This window comes from Phyllostomus hastatus, unplaced genomic scaffold (genome assembly GCF_019186645.2).
Source record: "Phyllostomus hastatus isolate PE091 unplaced genomic scaffold, TTU_PhHast_1.1 phas_scaffold_216, whole genome shotgun sequence".
Classification (NCBI taxonomy): domain Eukaryota; kingdom Metazoa; phylum Chordata; class Mammalia; order Chiroptera; family Phyllostomidae; genus Phyllostomus; species Phyllostomus hastatus.
Window position 1 is genome coordinate 6,890,244 of NW_025334018.1, and position 16,818 is coordinate 6,907,061.

General features: G+C 53.8%; 2 protein-coding genes across 2 annotated transcripts; both read right to left on the reverse strand.

Moving 5' to 3' along the window:
* Window positions 1-2,508: 2,508 nt before the first annotated feature.
* Window positions 2,509-3,663, reverse strand: S100A8 (S100 calcium binding protein A8). The gene is made up of 3 exons (XM_045816961.1): window positions 3,512-3,663; window positions 2,855-3,017; window positions 2,509-2,705 (listed from the first exon to the last, which is right to left on the reverse strand). The coding sequence occupies exons 2-3, from the start codon at window positions 2,993-2,995 to the stop codon at window positions 2,580-2,582; spliced, it is 267 nt and encodes an 88-aa protein (XP_045672917.1). The 5' UTR covers window positions 2,996-3,017; window positions 3,512-3,663; the 3' UTR covers window positions 2,509-2,579.
* Window positions 3,664-9,543: 5,880 nt separating this feature from the next.
* Window positions 9,544-12,147, reverse strand: LOC123804716 (protein S100-A15A-like). Its single transcript, XM_045817135.1, has 2 exons — window positions 11,819-12,147; window positions 9,544-9,883 (listed from the first exon to the last, which is right to left on the reverse strand). Exons 1-2 carry the CDS (start codon window positions 11,966-11,968, stop codon window positions 9,707-9,709), a joined length of 327 nt encoding a protein of 108 aa, XP_045673091.1. The 5' UTR covers window positions 11,969-12,147; the 3' UTR covers window positions 9,544-9,706.
* Between the last annotated feature and the right edge of the window lie 4,671 nt (window positions 12,148-16,818).

The window sequence follows — 16,818 nt, forward strand, 5'->3', positions numbered from 1 at the left end:
TCCTGCTGAATGACTTATTTCTCAACTTCCCACTGCCTTCTTCTTCTTTTGTAGGCAGGGAAACAGGAACCCAAATCACCTTGCTCTGGGCTCAAGCCTGACTCTGCCCAGTTGTCCCTGTAATGGGCACAGTTCTGTTTGTAAACCACAGTCTTCAAGCCTGCCTCCTCCCTGGGCCTTCCGGTGATGCCCCCCTCGCTTCCACCTCTTTCTCCAGGTAGCCAATGCCAATGGGGTCACCTCCCCTCCCCGACCATGAGCTCAGGTATCAACGGTTGATGGCCCGAGGTCAATGCAATTCTTCACAGCCAGTGCCCATCATTCACAGGGAAATTCCAACAGACACTTTGTGCCGCCCTCCCCATGGTCTCTGGTCAAGCTTGGCAAACAGAATTGATAATGATAAATCTCCCCTGAAGAACCCATGAGCAGCAAGTCCAATAGAACATTTTCAAGGAGAATCAAAGGCACCGGGACATGTTTCCCCCAGGCCTACTCAGACACACACACACACACCCTCACCGTCACCACCACCAGCGTGGATAACAGCAAGGCTGTTTTCTCTTTGGTGTATTCTCCCATTATATCTCCTAAAGGTCCAGTTGGGCCTGGACTGTGGCCATGAGAACCCTGTAGACGTTTGTCTTTTTTTGCCAGGCCACATTTGGGCCATCTCGCCTCTAAGGTACCTCTCAGACCTGTATGATCTCCCTTCCTGCAATGCATCCACACTCTGGACTTAGGTGGAAGCCCTCGCATTGGGAGATGGATAAAGCTCTCCTTCAGGAAAAGCAAGAAGGAAGAGATTTTGCCCCTGTGTCTTCCCACTCACCCAGCAGAAAGAAGCCCAGCTTCTCTGCTTGATGACTAGATCCCCTCATCCCATGTTAGGTTCCCAAGCTTACTTTTCCTCTGTCTGCCAACTGTTTTCACTAACATGTAGGCTGATAATAAAACTGGCTGGTAATTAAAGCCTTGGTTGATGAATAAGGGTGTAAGCTGTGGCCTTTGCCTGCTCATTTGCATTCTCATACGATTAAAGTCTACAAGTACAGTAAAAAACCCAGGACCCAGGAGAAAGTAATCTTCAACATTGGAAGCCAGTTAATCTGAGTGGCATTTTGTCAGGTTAGGGAACAGTTTGTTCCTCCTGAAATCCTGGGGAGCTCCTCTTCTCTGCTTGGGCAGGAAGCATTTCTGCCTTCTCCAAAGTACCTCACCCCCACCCCACCCCCACAGAGTGGGTTCCTCTTCAGCTCAGGCTCTTGGGGTCAGAGGCACACAGTCATCTCAGAGGGGCTGAGGGGTCCCTGGGGTGCTTATGCAGAGGCTCAGTGCCTCCCACACACAGAGGGACCCCCAGCCAGCCTTGGTCTCTGAGGAACACTGACCCTGAGCTTCACAGTGCAGGAGAGGGGGCAAGAGGTATGGACAGCAGGAGAGAAACTGGCCCTTAGCAAGGTGTCTCTGCAAAGTCCAACTGCCCACACAGCAACAATAGTGGAAACACTGCACTCTTCGTCACTAAAATCCAGCAGCAGCACAGGTGTCCTTAACATTTTATGGCTCTTTGCACCTCTATGAGAATCTGATGAAAGCCACAGAGGAATGTGCTCATGTGCCCCCAAAATGATGCATTCACTTCAGTTCCATTTAGAGATGTATAATAGACCCAAGTTAAAAACCCTGGTTTGGAGATTCTGGTGACAGCTCCCTATCCCCTTCTCCATCACCAACACTACTGCCTCATCACACAAGTAGAGACAACAGAAAATTTCCCCAGGCACAGCAAGAAACTCTTTCCGGGGTCTGGGATCTGAACTTCCCGTTTACCCGGGCCCTTCAATACTTCATTGATTGACAGACATTCATCCGCAGGGCAGCATTTGAGTAACCTGTTCTTTGAGCTGAGTTTTATTTGTGTATTGGCTTATCTGCCCATTTCTTTATTATTTGATTGACTTGGGAGCTTGGAAGTCGAGAGAGAAGGAAAGGTTCCAAAATCTGGAATGGGAACTATTAGTGTTAGTTACTGGGGGATTCTAAACATCCACCTAAGGTCACACCACACACAGGGTCAGTCTCTGTCTCTGTCTTTCTCTCTCTCTCAAACACACACACACATGCACGCAGTTATCTCCCAAGGGTTCCCAAGAGTCTCAGGTAAGAAATTTAGCTGGAAATTAAAATTTAGTTTAGAGGACAGTAGTGTTTCTTATATCACCCTGTTTCCTTATCACCCTCTTGAAAGATCAGCTATAGTGTCATGGACTTTTTAGAATCCCTAAGTCCTAGAACCAGTGGCCCAGGGCTGGGGCTAGAAGAGACTCAGACAGTTGAGGGGGATGCAGAGAGGACACCAGGCAAGTTGTAAGCACTGAATGTTCTTGAGGCATAGGGAGTGCCGGGCAGCAGAGGTCCGGTGTTCTCCTGTGGGTTTTCCAACACTCCCTCCACTCCCCCAGGAACCTCATTCCACAAGAGAAAAGCAAGAGACCAAGAAAGACCTGAGGTATCAATTACTTTATTATTCTTCAGGGACAATTCCAGGGGCGCAGCCCCAGCACCCAACAGCCATGTTACTTGTGGCTTTCTTTATGGGCCAGCACACCCATCTTTATCACCAGTATGAGGAACTCCTCGAAGTTGATGGCTTTATCGCTGTTGATATCCAACTCTCTGAACCAGGCATCTGCACTCTTTTTCTGTCGAGATTGAGGAGAGAGAAGCAGAGTGTAAAAATCTCAGTGAAAGCTGAAGAGTGGACATTTATCTGGGGCAGGAGAGGGACCAGTGGCCCTGGGGCATCATCAGAGCTAGGCAGAGAACGGGACCACACCCAGCCCATCCTCACCTTCATATACTGAGGGCACTCGGCCTCTATCATTTTCTTGAAGTCACTCCTGTAGAGGGCATGGGCGTTCCCTTTCTCCAGAGAGTACTTGTGGTAGACAGTAATGAAGTTGGTCAGGGCACTCTCCAGTTCCGTCAGCATGGTGTCCAAGGATGTGCCTCACCTGGAAGGGAGAGCACATGGGTAGGGATGGCGCCTCTGCCCACAGCTGAGTGAAGACTAAGACTAAGACTGAGTGAAGACATTCAGAAGGTTCAAAACCCAAGTAATGGCTTTGTCCTGACCTGCACCATCCAATAACTAAACCCAGAGAATGGCTAGAGCTATGATGGGAAGGGGTTGACTGATACAGACAGGAATGCGGGAGGCAGTAGGTACACACACATGCACACATGCACACATAGTGCCTGCCACCTTTCTCCATGCTCTCACCCTCTGCCCAAGAATGGCCCGGCTTAGGAAATGAATGTGCCCTCATCCAAAAGTGCTGCAGGACTGGCCTTCTCTGTCCCTGTCTCACTCTCCTCCCCTGGGAGGTTCAATCACCGTCCAGACCTCCCTGACCTTCTCTCCCCACTCTCAGAGAAGGCTGCTGAGCTCTCCAGCCCTCCCCTGGGGAAGCCCAAAGTGTGGGGTGACCAGGGCAGTCCCACTTACCAGGTCTTCCAGAAACCTTGTTGACAGAGTTGACTGAATTGACAGAATATGCAGGCTGAGCAGTGGCTCCCTTTTATAGCAACTGGGCTTGGCCAGCCGCTAGGGCTTGGCAGCTGCTCCCTCCCAGGGTTGCTACAGCCCCGGGTTTCCTAACCAGGTGAATGGGGTAATCACAGCAGGATGAACAGTTCTGATGTGGGGAGGGGAGAAGGAAGAGGAAGAGGAAGTCCTTTTCCCAGCAGTAGTGCCCAGCTGGGGAAACCAGGAAGTAGCCATACCGGCCGTAGTAAGGACTCCTTCTCTGGGCTGCTGCCATCCTCCAACTTGGTGACCATGGCACTCCCTCCTGAGCCCCCACTGTCACAGTTGCTAATCTCTTACATGGTGGCCTGTCTGTGTGTCTCCAAATGGAACTGAAGTGAATGCATCATTTTGGGGGCACATGAGCACATTCCTCCGTGGCTTTCATCAGATTCTCATGGGGATGCAAAGAGCCATAAAATGTTAAGGACACCTGTGCTGCTGCTGGATTTTAGTGACGAAGAGTGCAGTGTTTCCACTATTGTTGCTGTGTGGGCAGTTGGACTTTGCAGAGACACCTTGCTAAGGGCCAGTTTCTCTCCTGCTGTCCATACCTCTTGCCCCCTCTCCTGCACTGTGAAGCCCGGGGTCAGTGTTCCTCAGAGACCAAGGCTGGCTGGGGGTCCCTCTGTGTGTGGGAGGCACTGAGCCTCTGCATAAGCACCCCAGGGACCCCTCAGCCCCTCTGAGATGACTGTGTGCCTCTGACCCCAAGAGCCTGAGCTGAAGAGGAACCCACTCTGTGGGGGTGTGGTGGGGGTGAGGTACTTTGGAGAAGGCAGAAATGCTTCCTGCCCAAGCAGAGAAGAGGAGGTGGCCAACTCCCCAGGATTTCAGGAGGAACAAACTGTTCCCTAACCTGACAAAATGCCACTCAGATGACATTAACTGGCTTTCAGAGCTGACGATTTGTTGTGCGTTAGTGCATTCTAGTGCTACAAAGCACTTCACACCCTTGTAATCTGATTAGAGTTTCAGAACAGGGTTGTCAGGAAGGTGGCGTGCAGAACCCACCCAGCACCTACAAGGAAGCTGAGAGCAGAAAGGTGACATGGTTCACTCAGCGTTTCCCAGTACAGATGGATGTGTCATCAGCCAGACCAGATCCTGGGGCTTCGGGCTCCAGAGACCAATCTGACAAAAACATCACTCTGCTGGGGAAAACCCCCCTCTCCTCTCCTTCCTTCACCAACTCAACAAGTATTTTACCTACTGCTTCTCCAGGTCCTAAACCATCATCGCCCCCTTGGGGAAATAGATGGGATTAGCCTTTCTTCATGATTGCGTACCCTGTTGGGTTTCATTGTGTCAGTAACTTTATAGCTGTGTAACCTTGGGCATTATTACTCACCCTCCCGGTGCCTTAGTTACCTCAGTCATTAAGTAGAGATTAAAAATAGAGTTTACTTTCTAGGAGACCATAATAGGAGAAAATATTTACAAATCATGTATGTCTGAGTTGAGGAAATATCCAGAACATCTAAAGGACGTCTACCACTTAACAACAACAAAAAACAAACAACACAAATAAAAAATGGGTGAAGGACTTGAATGGATACTTCTCCGAAGAAGACATACAAAAGAAGATGAGCACGTAAAAAAGATGCTCCACATCACTACTCACAACAGCACCTCAGGCTCACTAGAATGGCTACTATCAACGCAAACTGAAAATAACAAGCACTGGGGAGGATGTGAAGAAACTGGGACCCTTGTGCAGTGCTAGTGGGAATGTAAAATGGTGCAGTTACCATGGAGGTTCCTCAAAAAGTTAAAAACAGAATTACCGCAGGATCCAGCAATCCCACTTCTGGGTACACATCTGAAACGACTGAACGGAGGGTCTCAGCAGGTACCCGCACCAGACACACGCCCATGTTTCCGTCGGCGTCACTCACAACAGCCAGAATGTGGGCGCAGCTCATGATGTCCATCCACAGAGGGACAGATAATAAAATGTCTCACACACACACACACACACACACACACGAATGCAATGGAATATTATTCCGTCTTTAAAAAGGAAGGGAATTCTGCCCTGGCCAGGTGGCTCAGTTGGCTGGAGTGTCGTCCCCCACAGCAAAATGTTGTGGGTTCCATCCCGTCAGGGAACGTGCAGGAGGCAACTGATAGCTGTTTCTCTCTCGCGCTCTCCCTCTCTCAAAAATCAATTCCTTAGGGGTGAGGAATTTAAAAAAATAAAAAGGAAGGGAAATCTGACCCATGCTGCAACATGGATGAATTTTGAAAACATTCTGCCAAGTGAAAAAAGTGAAACAAATACTCTGTGATTCCAGTTATCTGACCTACTGTGTGTAGTCAAAGTCACAGACAGAAAACAGAATGGTGGGCGCCAGGGCTGGGGGCTGGGGGTCGGTGGGGAAGCCGTTGTGTGTTGAGTGTGGAGCTTTAGTTCTGGAGAGGGAATGTACTTCCGACTGAACTACACACTTAAAACTGGTCAAGATACTCAATTTTATGTTCTGTGCATTTTGCCACAATTAAAACTAAGGAGCTTATTGAATGTCAGTTACATTTCAACAAAGCTGTTTTTAAAATAAAAAATAAAATAAAAATTGTAAAGGTTTTCACCTAAAAATAATGTTGTGAAGATTAATAATAGATGCAAAATATGTATGATTTGTATACTTTTCTTAATATGTATGACATTTTAATAAAAAGCTTACACAAAATACTGTGTCCAGTGCTTAGAGTGCTGCGTAGCACCATGTGAGGGCGCACCCGATGCCCAGCAGGACTGTGAACCCCCAGGGACCCAGACTGGACCATCCACCTCTGCCCCCCCAGACCCAGCAGGGTGCCTGGCGCACACACTAACAACAACAATGATCAATAATAAGAACAAATAACAGCAAAATTGTAGCTAATATTTATTGGGCTTTTACAATGTGCCACTGGGTGTTGTAAGTGCTTTACTTACATCGATCCATCGAATTCTCCCAGTAATCCCGTGAGGGCTGTACTACCACCATTCCCATTTTACAGATGAGGAAGAGGAAGCTGAGGCCCACAGAGAGACACAACATTCAGTACACCAAATGATTTAGGTGACTCGTGACACGTTGTGACAACATCTACTTCCTGCTCCTGCCTGGGATGCCTCTTTGCCAGTAAATCCCTCCTCATCCTCCCTAGTCCAGCACAGGCACCATCCACTGGCCACCCCCTGTCCATCCCTGAGCCTCCTTCTCCCCCCTTACAGACGCCGAGTTCATTCTTCCGTCCTTAGAGCTGCCCCCATCCCTATGCATCGCAGCACATGCCCCGCTGTGCTGTGATTCATCTGCTTATTGCCTGTCCTTGAGGCCAGAAACCCCATCACAACCTCAGGGCCTGGTCCAGATGGGGTGTTCAGTCACCACCTACCGGGGGTATAAATGAATGCGAAATTGAACACTTGATCCACCCCTACCCCGTGCAGAAATTCCCTTTATCACACCCCAGTCACCTTAAGTCACTTTTGGAACAAGACAAGATGTGGATCCACCAACAATACGTAGCCTAACCTCCTTGGCAGGAGGTTCGTCAGCCTCTTCACAGGAAAGCATGACTGTTTCTGGCACGTATGCCATGTTTTCAACCGGGGATCCAGAACTTAGCGCATACCTGTTACTCACCAGGTCCTCTCCCCCATGACCTGGCACAACACCGCCTTACCCAAGTCGCACCTTATATTTTCAAAGTGTTTTTACACCCACTAACTCATTTGAAACCTGTAAAATGGGTATTACAGGTACAATTATCCCTATGTGACAGATAAGGAAACTGAGGCACGGGGAGTTAGTTACTCAAGCTCCTTCCTATGGCCATGTGTTCTGCTCTGTTCTGGTGCTTAGATGACAAAAAGTAGACATTAGGACCAGCGAGCTGGCTTTTCTGAGCCTCCGCTTAGGATTTGCTCAGCAGCCCAGGATGGAGCTCACGCTGACCTCTCTCAGTGTGGTGAATAGGAGGCTGGTGGGGACGATCCTTCCCAGACCCTGACCTTTGGGACATGGCTTCCTTGGAGCCACCCCTCTGAGAATGGTCCCTGTGGAGACAGCTTTCTTCATCCAGAGATTAAGGAAAATAGTCTCCAGACCTGGTGAGGGAGACTCAGGGCAGACATGAGCCCTGGCCTCCTTCCAGGGTCCTGTGCTTGTCTGGGGCGCCTGCTGACCAGTGAGGCCAGGAACCGCCACCCCCGGGACGCTGCTCCCGACAGACAGCCTTGGGAGGGGCAGGGAGAGCCGGAGCCAGACGGAGGGAGCCGCCAGGGTGGGAGGGGGTGTTGGGACTTGGGTAAGCATGTGGGGTGGGGGGAAAGGCAAGGCCTGTCATCAGACTGTGGGGCGTGGGGCAACCTGGGGGAGCGGAACCTGGGCCTGTTTACAGGAAAGAGCTCCATCCTGTCTGTGTCCCAACAGACCCGAGGGGGCTGGCCTCGCCTGACGAAACCAGGACAGTGCAGGCAGGGCAGTGAAGAAATCCCCCCAGGAAGGGGCAGGAGGAAGGAGAGGAGGGCTGGGCTGAGCTGCCCCCTTGGCCTGTGAAATCCAACTCGGTTCGGGTGAGAAAGGCAGGAAGAATCCACCTCCCCGCCCGGGGAAGAGGCCCACCACGACTTCAGTCGGGTTTCTGTGTTCGGTCCTCCAACGTGGCTGACCTCCGGCTGCGTGCTAGCGCTGAGCCCTGTGGGAGGACACCCAAGTGACAAGGGGCCCCTGGCTCCGTGGAGGACTCAGACAGAAAACCCACTGCAGTGCAGCAGGACGTGCACCTGCACGGGAGAGTTCAGGCCCCAGGGAACCCAGGAAGGCCAAGAGGGAGATGGGCGAGGGCCCCGCTGGGTCCCAGAAGACAAGCCGTGTCGGACGAGCGCGTGTGGAAGGGACATCGGTGGGGCCGCCTGGAGAGCGGCAGGGCGGATCCGCCCGGAGCCTGACTGGTCAGAGACAGAGGGCCCTGCTCCGCCCACATCAGGGGGCGGGGAGCCAAGCCAATTCCCTTAAATGAACCCCCAGCCATGTGCACTGGAGAGCAATGAAGATGATCGCCCATCATTCTTTTAAACTCATCGTTGCCACCACAGCGAGCTCAGGACACGGGCTCCCAGGTCGTTCTCAGAGAACCCACCAAGAGGAGCGCCAGCAGGGCCTAAGGCAGAGGAGGCCGCCCCAGAGAGATTCTGCCTCAGAGTCCTGGGCCCCCAGGGGGACAGAGAAACAGACATCACAGAGACGCGGCAGGGGCAGGTCTGTGCTGGGAGGGGTCCGAGGCCCCGGGAGGACTCGGATCAGTGAGTCACAAGTAGCCCTGAGCTGGAGAGACACCCACATGTATCATCATTTTTTATTAGTAAAACCAGGCACAACCCTTTTTCCTCCAGGAACACTTCCTTGATTGACAGGCACCCCAGTTGCACTCAGTGCTCTTCCCCATAGCAGGCTGGGCTGCTGGCTTTGCCCTTGTGCCCCTCGCTGACTCAGCTCGCACAGACCCACCCCGCGACCTGCACTTCCCCACAGGCCCGCCACCCCGCTCTGCTACCAGCCTCACCTCCCACCCCCTCCTGGCCCCCCTTCCCAGGCCGCTCTGCCTTTCTCCGCCGATCCCTGGGGCCTCGTCCCAGAGCCAGGAGACCCTCCAAACCAGGCCCTGTCAGGTGTGCCCCTGCCCTCCTGTCCTCTCCCATCACGTGCGTGTAGTGACTGAAGGATCAGAACATCATGTGTCAGAGGGTCAGCTCCCCAACAAAGAGACTCCTCCCTCTCAGCCTGAAGGCTGAGAGCAGGGGCTGTTCACCCCTCAGACAGGGGCTGCTGGAGACGGGGGCTGTGTCTCTCGCCCAAAATAGATGACCCCCTACCTGGGGGATCCAAACCGCCCCTCATGGACCCATGGCTGACGCCCTAGCCACGAGCGGAGTAACACCAGAAACTGCTGTGAAGTTGCTTTATTTTCTTCCCTCCCAGGTGTCCTTCCCACAGACATGCACATGCTTGTGCACACACATCGGGAACACACAGACACACGTGGCCCAGCTCCACCCCGCCGCCCAGCGCTGGGTCACGGCTCCCGGGCAGGCCCCTGTGGGGAGGCGGCCCTGCTCCGTCAGTAGAGGCCGTGCTGCGTGCAGTAGTGGGCGCACAGCTGCCGGTGGTACTGCAGGTGGTAGTCCCTCAGCAGCCTGCCCAGGATGTGCAGGAACTCGTCAAAGCAGATCTGGTTGTCCTTGTCCTTGTCCGCCTCCCGGAACAGCTCGGCGACGAAGTACGGCTCCTTCCGGCCCTGGGGAGTGGGCAGAGGGTCAGCCAGCACCCAGGCCCTCGCCTTGAGCAGCTGGACAGGCTCTCCACCTCCCACTGGTGAAGGACCGGGACAGGGGAACTGTGTGTGGCCCTGCCTGCCAAAGGCTTGCAGGAAACAGCTCCTCGCTCACGCAGGGACCAGGACAGCGTGTGCTGCAGAATCGGGCAGAAGAGGCAGAGGGGTGCGGGGGCCCCTGGACCTGGGCTGCACGGGCAGACAGAAGGTGCAGACCAGGCACTGCTTGCTGTGCCTGGTCCTCTGCTGGTGGCATTTTAAGTCTGTCTCCCCTGCTGAACTACAAGCTCCCCTGCAGGGACAGCCCCGCCTGAGGCTTCGCACAGGAAGCTGGCCAAGGTGGGGTGCACCCCCCCAACCCCACACACCCTCCTGTCTGCACCTCTGGCACCACTGCAGGGCCAGCACCTGTGGTGTCAGATTGCTGCAGGGTGTGCACCTGCCCCACAGTAGTTTCTGACAATTGGCCTGTGTCCTAAGGAAAGTGCAGAGGAGGGAGAAGACCCTGCCGTGGGCCCTGGAACTGTCCGGGGTGTCCCAGGGCAGGTGGCCCTGAGGGCTACGGACTGGGGATGGAGAAGGAAAAGAAAGGAGCATTTGAGGCGGATGGGACAGTAGGAAGGAAGGAAGTCAGGGGTAAAGATGCAGCAAAGAGACAGAAAAGGAGAAGAAGAGGTGGGAGCCCCGGGCAGGGGCAGTGAAGCAGGTTTTGGCAGGACTGGGCTGGTGGCCAGGAACCCAGAGAGCAGCCCTCAGGGCGGGGGGGCGGGGGGGGCGGGGGGGCCGGGTAGTTGTTGGATCTGTAAAGCGGGGGAGGGGGCTGGCAGGTTGGCGCCTTCTGTCTCTCCCCACCGCCCCCACCATACATCCTGCCTCCTCCACAAGCTGGCTGACCCAAGAACCTGGAGGCTCCCTGCCAACGGCAGGCTCTCCCAGGCTTCCCGCACTCAGCCCGCCCGGCCCAGGCTGCCGTCTGTCTGCCCTGTGCCTGGTGCCTGTCACTGAGGGCCCCGTTCCCAGGTGCTTACACAGCCCCATGATGTAGGCAAATGGCCCTAGAAGGGAAAAGGTCTCCCTCGAAACAGGGGACTCTTCACAGTCCCCCTGGTCCCCCCTCTGTGGCCCTCAAGGCTGTACTCCAGTAAACCCAGGACAGGACCCTGTCCTCTGATGTCTCTCAAAGGTAGGCCAAGGGAGACATGCAAGGACCCTAAGACTGCTTCTCCTGGAGTGCAGTGGCCTTGAGTCAGGGCCACTGGAGTCCTCTGGGGACCCCCAGGGCATGGTACGGGGACAGACACTCCGGCCGGCCTTGCGGTCCCCAGGGAGCCCAGTAATCCCACGGCTGGCCCTGATGGTGGGGAAGACTCCCAGGCCTGAGCAGCCTAGACTGGGGCTGGGCCCCCAGGCTGGACCGAGACTCTGTCAGCCCAGGGACAAGAGGGAGGAGGGGAAGCCACACTTCCTGTCCACCCACACCTACTCCCTCCTGGCTTCCCTTTAACCCAACTATCCTCCCCAGACTTGGGGATTTGGGGAGCGGAGGGACTTGTGCGAGACCCAGGAAAAGGGGCTGCATTCAGAGGGCAGGTCGAGCGGGATGAGAAACTGAAAGGCCTACCTGCGGGCAGAGGGCAAGTTCAGGGCCTGCTCTCATGGAAGCGAACAAGCAGGGGAACAAACGGCTTTGGGTTTAGGATGGACTTTCAGGGACTAGTGACACTTGGGCTGGAGTGGGGCCAGGCAGGCCCACCTCCCTGTGACCACAGGTCCTGCCCTCGGCACTCCCCCGCCCCGCAGTTCAGCTCCTCCTGGGAGACGGCTCCCTGCGCCAAACCCTCCCTGCGGCCCCACCACCAGCCCTCTCCCTCGTCCCCACCGGACCCCAGGCCCACGCACCAGGCTGTCCATGAAGCGGGGCACGTTGTCCATGAGCAGGGCCTTCAGCTCCTCCAGGGACAGGGTCTCCAGGTCCCCCTCCCGGGCCGCATACTGGTGGTAGCTGTGGATGATTTGGAAGAGGGATTCCTCTACTGCTGTGTCCCTCATGGTGGCTGGGCCCCTCTGATGGCAGAGGGACTGGGGCCAACTCTGGAGATGTGGGGGCGGAGCAGCTGGGCACAGTGGAGAACCTGGGAGGAGAGAGCAGCACCTCCTGGGGGGAGGGGGGGGCAGCTCTCAGCAGGGGGCCCTTCCTCCAAGAATCTCCTGCCTTTTCCTTCCTGCCCACCCTCGCTGCCTCCAATTACCTCAGCCACTGCGGTGACACCTCACAGGTTCCTCATCAACACAGCTGAGCCTTAATTGCATCCCTGAGATGGCATCACTTGGCACATGCTTCTAAGATTAGCTCAGCCCGTCCCAGGGACCCACCTTCCCTCAGAGCCTGATCTGAAGCCTCTCGGATCCACACCAGGTCCTGAGGTGGCCCAGCTCCCTGCATTGGCGCCCATCCTCCCAGCTCCAGGGCTTGGGTGGGGTCAGACACACAACTTCAATACACCCTCCTGGGATGTCGTCCCTCAGTGAGCGAACCCCCAGACTCCAAGGCCATGGAGCATGCGTTCATCTGACAAGCATTTCTGGAGGACCTACAGTGTGCCGGGACTCTCTAGGCAATATGAGTGAGACACGCGGCCAGCTCACAGGATGGGGACCAGTGGAGGGGACAGTCACACACGGTGAACACTGCTGACTTAGAAGCGAAAACAGGGTGCCTTGGGCACACAGGAAGGAACACCTTCTGCCTGGAGAGTTGAGGAAGGCTTCCTTAGGAGGCAGCATGTTAGGAGGGACTTGAAGAAAAGATTTTGTTGCAAAGAGGATCACGGAGGGCCAGCACTCCAGACAGAGGGACCAGCACAGTCAAGGCTTGGTGGTAGGAAGGAGGGCGGCCTGCTGGGGGGAGGCGTCCACAGGGCGCGTGAGGGGCAGTTAGGAGAAGCAAGGCCGGAGAGGAGGGTGGGGACCAATGCAAAGGACCCTGTGTGCAAGCTGAGGATGCGACTTCCTCCTGTGCACAGGATTTTCGGTGGTTTGGGTTATGGGTGGGAGGTGAGAGACAAGTGGTAGGGACAGTGTATTACAGGGAAACAGTCGACGGCAACGTGGAAATGCCCCCTACTCTAGAAGAGGAGAGATGTGTGGACTTGGCCTTTGAGTGGCAGGTGAACTGGCTTCCCCCAACTCAAGCTTTCAATCAGCCAATCCCTTCCGCCCCCTGCCCGGCGTCTGCCTGGGAGGGGCCCCGGGGCTGGTGAGCAAATATCCCACAAGGGGGCGCCAAAGGACAAGTAATTGAACCAGAGGTTCCGTCTCCCTATTCCTGAAGGTTTGCGAGAAATAAGTAAATGCTTAAAGCCAAACTTTTCCTCTTTTACAAGGCAGCCTTTATCTACCCAACATAATGATTTCCTCAGCGAATAAGTGGTTCATCGATACAGTAAATTTTTTTTAATGGCTGAAGTTTCTAAAAAGTAAAACAATTGGGCACTGCTAACCTAGAATCAGAATTTATTGAATACTTTAGACTCAGCCATCATTTACCTCAAGAATGTAGTAAAGCAGCAGTAAATGTGGTTTCTTAAAAAGCAATAAACAGGTAATGTTTACCACAGCAATATCTACATTCAAATAACAACAAAAAAAAACCCTCGAAACTAAATAATTAAGGAATTTGGTGTGCCGGCATGGCCTTGGACAATTGCTACATAACTGGTCACTCAAAAATGTCATTTTTGATGCACAGCTTGTTGGGGAGAGGGGGTCATATTGCACCCTCCTCACCCTGCCTTTTGTTCATTCTGGGACAAAGACCACACACCCACACACACTGTCCCAATACACAGGGGGGACCTCCTTCCACAACTGTGTTGTAACTACACTTTTCATTAACACTATGCTGTGCACATCTGCTCACATACTAAACCAATGCTTGCCTGTTTTTTAAAAAGATTTTATTTATTTACATTTAGAGACAGAGAGAGGAAGGGAGGGAGAAAGAGAGGGGGAGAAACGATGTGTGAGAGAAACATCAGTTGGTTCCTCTCACACACACCCCCACTGGGGACCTGGCTGGCACCCCAGGCACATGCCCTGACTGGGAATCGAACCAATGACCCTTTGACTCACAGGCCTGTGCTCAATCCACTGAGTCACACCAGACAGGGTTTGCTTGAGTTTTAATGAGTGCAGAGTGATTATTTGTTTGCATGTATCAAAATATGTTTTATTAATCCAGTACTAGTAGCCATTTAAATTACTTTAGGCTCATACAGTTCAAGGTCAACTCTTCAATACTGACATTTCTTCCGAATTTAGCCACGTGTTCTATGTGCTGGGGACAAGAAAGACAGAAATGAGCTGACACCACCTCCACCGCCTGTGAGACAACCGTGCACTGCCAAGCCCCTCCCCCAGCCAACGGAAGCTGCCAGCCCCTCCCACAACCACGGGAGAATGTGCTGGAACTGGAGAGTGGTTGTGATGTGCTGTGACGGTTGGGAAAACTGTGAACGTACTTAATGCTGCTGGAATGTACACTTTGAAAAGTCACGCTTAAATAAAATGTATTCATTTATTGCATTTTAATTAATTTTATTTTTATTAACATTTTATGAGATTTTATCTAAAATACATTTTAGTTTAACTGAGCACTACAAAAACTACAGCACAACGCTAAGTACAATGTAAGATAAACACAAAAATGTAAAAACTGCAGTGAAGGGGGGTCTCTCTGCTGCGGCAGCTGACACTGGCGGCAGCTCAGACCTGGGCCCAGAGGCCTCGCGGGAGCGGAGGCGAGTTGCTTCCATAGGTGGTTCTTCTGCCCCTCGCCCGTCAGCAAGGGCTGTGCCTGGAGCAGCTCCAGCCTTTGGAGTTGGCGTTACCTCCTGAGGGGCTCTTTGGTCTTCTGCCCAAGTGCTCTCCAGTGAGTGTCCTGGAGCGCTCCTGCCCTCTCCGGGCCCTGACTGCAGTTGGAGGCCAGTGGTGCCACAGCCACAGCCGCCCCGTCCTGCTTTTCCCACCTGTGCCTCCACGGTGAGTGTCGCCCCTGGTGGTGCCTCAAGGCCTGTTCACAGGATGTCCCCCAAAAACGCTTTTTCTGATTCCCCCACCTGACCACAGATTTCTCCCTGCACAGAATTCCCACACATTTTGCCTTCAACTTTCCAAAGACAACTCACTTGCTAGCTCACCCTGCACTGGGCACAGGGACTACAGTGAAACTGGGAGGCCACACGGATCTCAGAAAGTTCAGCCAGGGGAGGCCCATAACAACCCAGTCGTGTGTGTCACCAGGGCTGGACCTGACATGTGCAAGGACATGGGTGGCAATAGCTGTACCCTGAGACAGCATTGCAGAAGTGACTGCTGAGCTGTCAGGAGGCTGAGTGGGCTGTAGACAGGGGTGTACGCTGACCTGGGCTCTCCTCTGACAAGGACTGGCCAAGTGCCCGACCAGGCTGCCAAATGCTCACCCTCTCCCCTGTGCCATCTCCATGTCTGCGCACGGTCACACCAGCACAGCCTGCTCCAGAGCCCCTGAGAGAGCCTGGGTCCAGCCAAGACCCCAACTTCGAGGACACAGAGCTGGGCTCATCCCTGACTCTGCATCTGGACCAGTCTGTGATTCTGGGCAAAGCACAGACCTCTGAGAACCTTGCAGTTCTCCTCTCAGTGTCTCCCCACGATCCCCACCTCCTGGTGGGCACGTCTTTGTGTAGTGTGGATGTGCGCCCTCCTTGTAAGTGTGACTGCATTGGTGACTCCTTAGAAGATGGCAAAGCGACCCAAGGTCACTTCCAAGATTTGATTATAAAGAGTCAGTGCCTAGCCCCTTGTCACTCTGACCTGCGTTCTCTCTGTCTCTGTCCCTCTCTCAGGTCCCCCACGCTGGGGACTCAGCCTCTGTGTCATGAGTTGCTATCTGGAGACACCCACGTGGCCTAGCAATGAGGGAGAGAGACAGACAGAGGAAGTCATGCCCTGCATCCAAACTGAATCCCACCAAGACCCCCGAGTGGCTCAGGTCCTGAGTGCAGCAGATCCTGCCTCAGGTGAGACCATAGCCCCAGCCTCCTGAGAGTCACTGGCAGAAGCACTCAGCTGAGCCACGCTGGGTCCCTCGTCCAGGAAACCATGAGATAATGAGTGTTTGCTGGTTATGTCAGTGCGTGTGGGGCAGTGTTGTCGCACAGCAGTAGATCACTAGTTCAGTTGTCTCTGCGCCAGGCCCTGGACCTGTCCTCCTCCCTCCCTCCACCTCCTCCCAGGATCCCCCCAGCCACACCGACCTCCTTTCTAACCTCCTCTCTGTCCAGACTCCTTCTGCCTCCCAGTGTCTGCACAGCTGTGCTTTCTGCCAGGCTGCACACGCCTGAGTGTGTGCAGGCTGGCTCCTCCTGGCCATGCTGCTGGGAACAGAAACGTCAGCTCAGTGCAGATTGTTAGCCCTTCACCCAGTGCCCTCCAGGCCTCCTCGTAGCGCCTGCTCTGTTTCCACACAGAAGCTGTTCTTCCCCTTCTGATGTTTGTGTTTTCGTGGTTGTATCCACCTTCCCCTCCAGACTGTGAGCTCCTAGAGGGCAGAGAACGTGTGGGTATTTTTCAGCCCAATTGGAGGGCACAGTGGCTGAGTGAGCAGATGAGAGGATCCATTGTCCTACCTACCAGCTCAGTTCTTAGAGAAAAGTTCACTTTGGTCATTTTAAATCGACTAGATTGATAACCACTTAAGTTAATTCTGTGATTAGATGATCTTCCCTGGTTATATTAACTTCTGCTGAGTAACCCCCGCCCCCCGCCACTATACATTCCCCACATAACAAGATTGGAGAGATGTACTCCTTCACGTGCTCGTTTGGAACCCAGAGATGGTCCTTCAAGTGCCTTCTCCA

What these genes read in the sequence shown, in the direction of transcription:
- S100A8 (XM_045816961.1), bottom strand. Translation starts at nt 2,995, where the DNA reads ATGCTGACGGAACTGGAGAGTGCCCTGACCAACTTCATTACTGTCTAC. An exon ending in AGTGCCCTCAGTATATGAAG is followed by an intron (nt 2,706 to 2,854) that starts GTGAGGATGGGC and finishes CAATCTCGACAG; the next exon opens with AAAAAGAGTGCAGATGCCTG.
- LOC123804716 (XM_045817135.1), bottom strand. Translation starts at nt 11,968, where the DNA reads ATGAGGGACACAGCAGTAGAGGAATCCCTCTTCCAAATCATCCACAGC. An exon ending in CCCGCTTCATGGACAGCCTG is followed by an intron (nt 9,884 to 11,818) that starts GTGCGTGGGCCT and finishes CCCACTCCCCAG; the next exon opens with GGCCGGAAGGAGCCGTACTT.